Genomic DNA, 4,348 nt, shown 5'->3' with positions numbered 1-4,348 from the left:
CTGGAAACAGAAAATGGCAAACCTCAGACATTCAGAATATACTTTCCTTTACACAAGTCCAATGTCACAAGATAAACTTTCAGAGTCACAGAATTGCCCACCACATTGGGAATGAGTTCAGCTTCATTTCACACAACAGAATCACTTTGTACATCAGAAATTGTACTTTGGAACAAAATGATTGCATAAAAGATGCAGACTCCAGCTTTGCACATGTGGTACAAACCACTGAGGCACATTCAAGATGCACCATGCATTGTGACATCGACAGAGATTAGTTGTGTGTCTTATCACATGAGTATCTCACCATCATGGAAGTTTACAATATTATCAGGTGTACTGACTGTTAATTTGAATACATTGTGTTCTTTGAGGAGCAAGGGTAAAAGGAAGATTAAAATATGCTATCTTCTTTTTTATGAGATAAATAGAAAGGGAAAAGAGAGACACAAGTCAACTTGTTGATAATTAATTGTTACCATAGTGCCATAATAGCAATCAAAGCTACTATAGTCACACGGAAAATCTTCACAGAGCAAGATTCTTTGGTTTTTGACAAACAAACCTAGGAAAACAAACAGGTTGGTTAATTTAAGTGGCACTAAGGTACTACTAGTAGATGAAGAAATACTACACTAGGTCTGACTTTAAGTCACCCTTGTTTCTTTCATAGGAACCATAAAATTCAACATTGTATAGGGGCCAAAGTTTAAAGAGAAAAGCTTCAGTATTGAAAGGCTCCCTAAGACTGTTAATAGTCTGGGGACACAAACATAACATAGGAAGAAAGGATAGTTAAAAATAACAATTCCTTGTCCTTTCCTCCTGCCATTTTTCATACTCTTGAGGCATGTTAAAATCAAATGAAGAACTCGTAAGCAGCGGCCAGCAGCTTTCAGTATGTGCTCAGACCATGTTAAACCAGGGCTGGTGTAAATACAGAAGAAAGGCACTTTCCAAACAAGTAGGGTGATCTTAGATGATGGAACAAAGAATATTTGACCTGTTGTTTTCTTCTGCTCTTTGGCACTGACAAAAGCAAGATAGGCAAATGAACATTGGTTCATCGTAAAGAACAGGACTTGGCAGGCTAGGAAGACTGTCTTGAAGAAGGTCAATGTATGTTTTCTAACTCATCCAATCCTTATAAATAGGGGTGTCTGCTTTCTATACCATCCTATGGGCAAGAGGCAGTCATTCAGCAATAGCAATGACATCTTAGTCAGGTCTTAACAACCTGAAAGACATCGTTATCCAGTACAAAACAGGAGCTGCTAACTGCAAACCACAGTGAAAGACTCATGCAAAGATGGAAGCTGGGTAAGGATCAGCATGACTGCAAACTTTCAAACCAAAATAAGCATTTCTGCCTAAGGCTGCACTACACCATGTAAGCATACTTACAGGCTCAACATATCTGTCCTTTTGGTCTCCCTCCTCTTTCACACCATTACAGAGCATGTATCTACTCTAACACAGACTATGTATAGGCAAGTAGAAGTGTCTCATATATAATTTGCCTCAGTTCATTCTTCAAGCATGACACTAAATAATCCTGGCCAAGGAATTTGATTTTATGTTTAAAAATATGAAAACTTTCACCAATATTTCAGCATTTAAAAACTCTCTCACAGACATATTTCATATATTTAATTTCACTTACCTTGCTGGATTTTAGTGGGACTGATTTTATGGATGGCAGAAGACTAGTAGTTCGACTATACCTGCTGTAAGAGATGAGATTCAAATGCTTCAGCAACTAATAAATGAAAAGATGACATTTTCAATAGGGTGTTAATGTCACTTGCTTTTGCAGTTCCAACATTTACAAAGAGAAAGGCAGAATAATCATTAGATTAATTTTCAAGAACAAAGGCCTGCAGTTAGCACATTCAGGTGAATGCTATTAAATGCAACATTTGATTTCAAAGAAAGCTTACTCAGAAACCGGAAACACTCATTACTTTCACTGAAGCACTAATGAAGATTCTTTTTTGCAGAAGAAGCTCTGCAGATTCATCTTAGAAGCAACAGCTGTAACTGGACATAATCTCCCCTTGCTTCATGCAATTGAAGCAATTACAAAAATGGCAATTTAACAGCCATTTCAAATATTAAATTTGTCAGTGAGTTAAAAAAATATGAGAAATTGGGGAGGGTTTCACAACTTATATGCTGGAAATAAGGTGAACTCCACTGCCAAGCAAAACTGTTTTTTACTTCTATCACAGAGATCACTTTATCAATTTGTGTGACAACTATCAGAGAACATCCTAGACAGAGGTACCTGACTTTACTTTCTTCACTGACTGTTGACTTTAAACTGCTCATCCGCTTCAGCCTGGCCAGTTTCCTGTTCCACTGTTCCAATTCTTCTATTCTGACTTCAAGATTGTTCGTTAGTTTACAAAGCTGCTTTACAGCACCAACATTCTCCATAAAGATCTGATCCTGAGAAGCAAAACAATGACAAAAGTAGATACAGTATATTCATCAATCAGATGTAACAAGCAGAAATGAGTACAGAATTCACCTATGTAAGGATATGTTGAATATTTAAAATGAAAACACAAGTCATCTTACTGTAAATGGGATGCATGTGTCACTATAAAACCTTTTTGCTAGATGATCCATTTGTAGTAAACTGAAAATGAGGACTTGCAGAACAATTTGAAGAAGCTACAGGGCTTTTTAGACCAAGAATTTAAACTGTATTTTACCTTCATACTGTGTTGAATTTTAAACCTTCACACTGTCACAACAGGAATCTACTATTTGATTTTCAGTGTTGCAGCTGAACACAGATTTCAGAGTCCTTTGGGAAAATGTACATTCTACCATCTACTATAGGTATTAGGTAGGCTCAGACAAGCCAAAGTTTCTATCCATATTGTACACATAATGTTAACCACATAGGGATCAGCAAGACAGGGAAAAAACCAAACCAGAGGTCAAGCTGTGATAGCATATTTTGTTTTCCCCTTCAGACTCTCCAGTGTCTTACAGTAGTCTTGTAAGTTCTAATACCATGATCCACTCTGTAACAGACACAGTTCAGACACTCTCCACTTACTCCTGAATATTTTACCCAGGAAAAACCTTCTATTCTTCTACCTTTGCTTATCATCTAGGTACCAATCTGCTGCTGGGGAAGCTTTCAGTACAACTATTCTGGTAGTATTTTACCCATTTCTGAGCCAAAAATGTTTTCTGATCCACTGCAGGAGCACGGTAGCAGCATACTTTCTTTGCTGTGTTTGAAAGAATGGCTTTCTCATACTAATGCACAACTGGAGTGCTGCCAATAAATCTTGGATGAAGCTATTACTGCAGTTAGTGTTGCTAAGTCTTCCAGTACAGTCAAGTTATGCAGAAGTAAGGTAAAAGCAGTTTTGCCTTTCATGTTGTAAATGCCATGCACACCTTTCTTTTAAAGGTGACTGCATTCCACAAAACCAGACAGTACTTTGAATAAGCAGAATCAGAGCACAGTTATCAGTGGTAAGATGCAATCTTCCCTACTGACAGAAGACCAACAGCCTGTTTCACTGAAAAGTGACTTCAAAATCATTTCTTGTGGCTAGAACTGTGATTTATATAGACACTTGTCCTCATACCAGTGATATGTAGCAGCTGCCCTTTCCATTCTCTTCAAATCATGCATGAATAGCTTCTAGGTGGCTTCAACTAGCTGAGAAAATGGAAAATGAAGGAATAGTTTATTTGGGAAGAAAGAACTGACTAGAGTTTTACTGCCTCACTGGTGACAAAGTACTGAGCACAGTGCAACTAAGAAGAAAAAGATTCTTGTCTCAAAATAGCAAGTTTCACACAGTTGAGACATCTCTCTAGAAAGTAGCAGAGCCTGGTTCAAATGTGTAATGCAAGTAATGCAATCAATTAATTTTACAGAGTCCAACAGCTCCAAACAAGTAACTGACAAAGAGACACAACACCACCAGACAATATCCTGCTTCTTTGTAACTAAATTTGGAATATGAGATAAAGTTCTAGGCCTCATCACCTGCCAAACTGAAGGCAAAGATACGAAGCACTGTTCATTTACTACTCAAGGTGCTAAGCTATTCTGGAGTTGGGAAGTCCAGAAATTTAAATCAGATATTCCACCTGGACAACAGATGTTGCAAAAATCTGAATTCAATATACATCTTAAATTGCTAGACATCGATCTTTCCTGCCCCCATCACCCCAAAGGTCACAGAACGGACATTAACATGCCCTGCCACATGTGTTAGGAGAAAGAGTAGAAAACACAGATTTACCTAACCTAAAATGTCCAAGGTGTTTGTGAAGTAATCCCATATCTAGACAAATAGTCAAGAAAATG

General features: G+C 37.6%; 1 protein-coding gene across 1 annotated transcript in view; it reads right to left on the bottom strand.

Annotated features, from left to right (window-relative positions):
* Positions 1-479: 479 nt before the first annotated feature.
* Positions 480-4,348, bottom strand: part of LOC103801625 (myelin regulatory factor-like protein) — a gene marked incomplete at its 3' end in the record, with an annotated part of 27,831 nt that continues 23,962 nt past the window's right edge. The window contains exons 14-16 of the mRNA XM_009074043.1: positions 2,288-2,451; positions 1,664-1,724; positions 480-565 (exon numbers count right to left, since the gene is read on the bottom strand). Coding sequence (XP_009072291.1) covers positions 480-565; positions 1,664-1,724; positions 2,288-2,451 — 311 coding nt within the window. The remainder of the gene's footprint in view (positions 566-1,663; positions 1,725-2,287; positions 2,452-4,348) is intronic.

This window comes from Acanthisitta chloris, unplaced genomic scaffold (genome assembly GCF_000695815.1).
Source record: "Acanthisitta chloris isolate BGI_N310 unplaced genomic scaffold, ASM69581v1 scaffold21084, whole genome shotgun sequence".
Lineage (NCBI taxonomy): Eukaryota > Metazoa > Chordata > Aves > Passeriformes > Acanthisittidae > Acanthisitta > Acanthisitta chloris.
The sequence above is the reverse complement of the archived record's forward strand: the minus strand, read 5'-3'. Positions and strand labels throughout refer to the sequence as shown.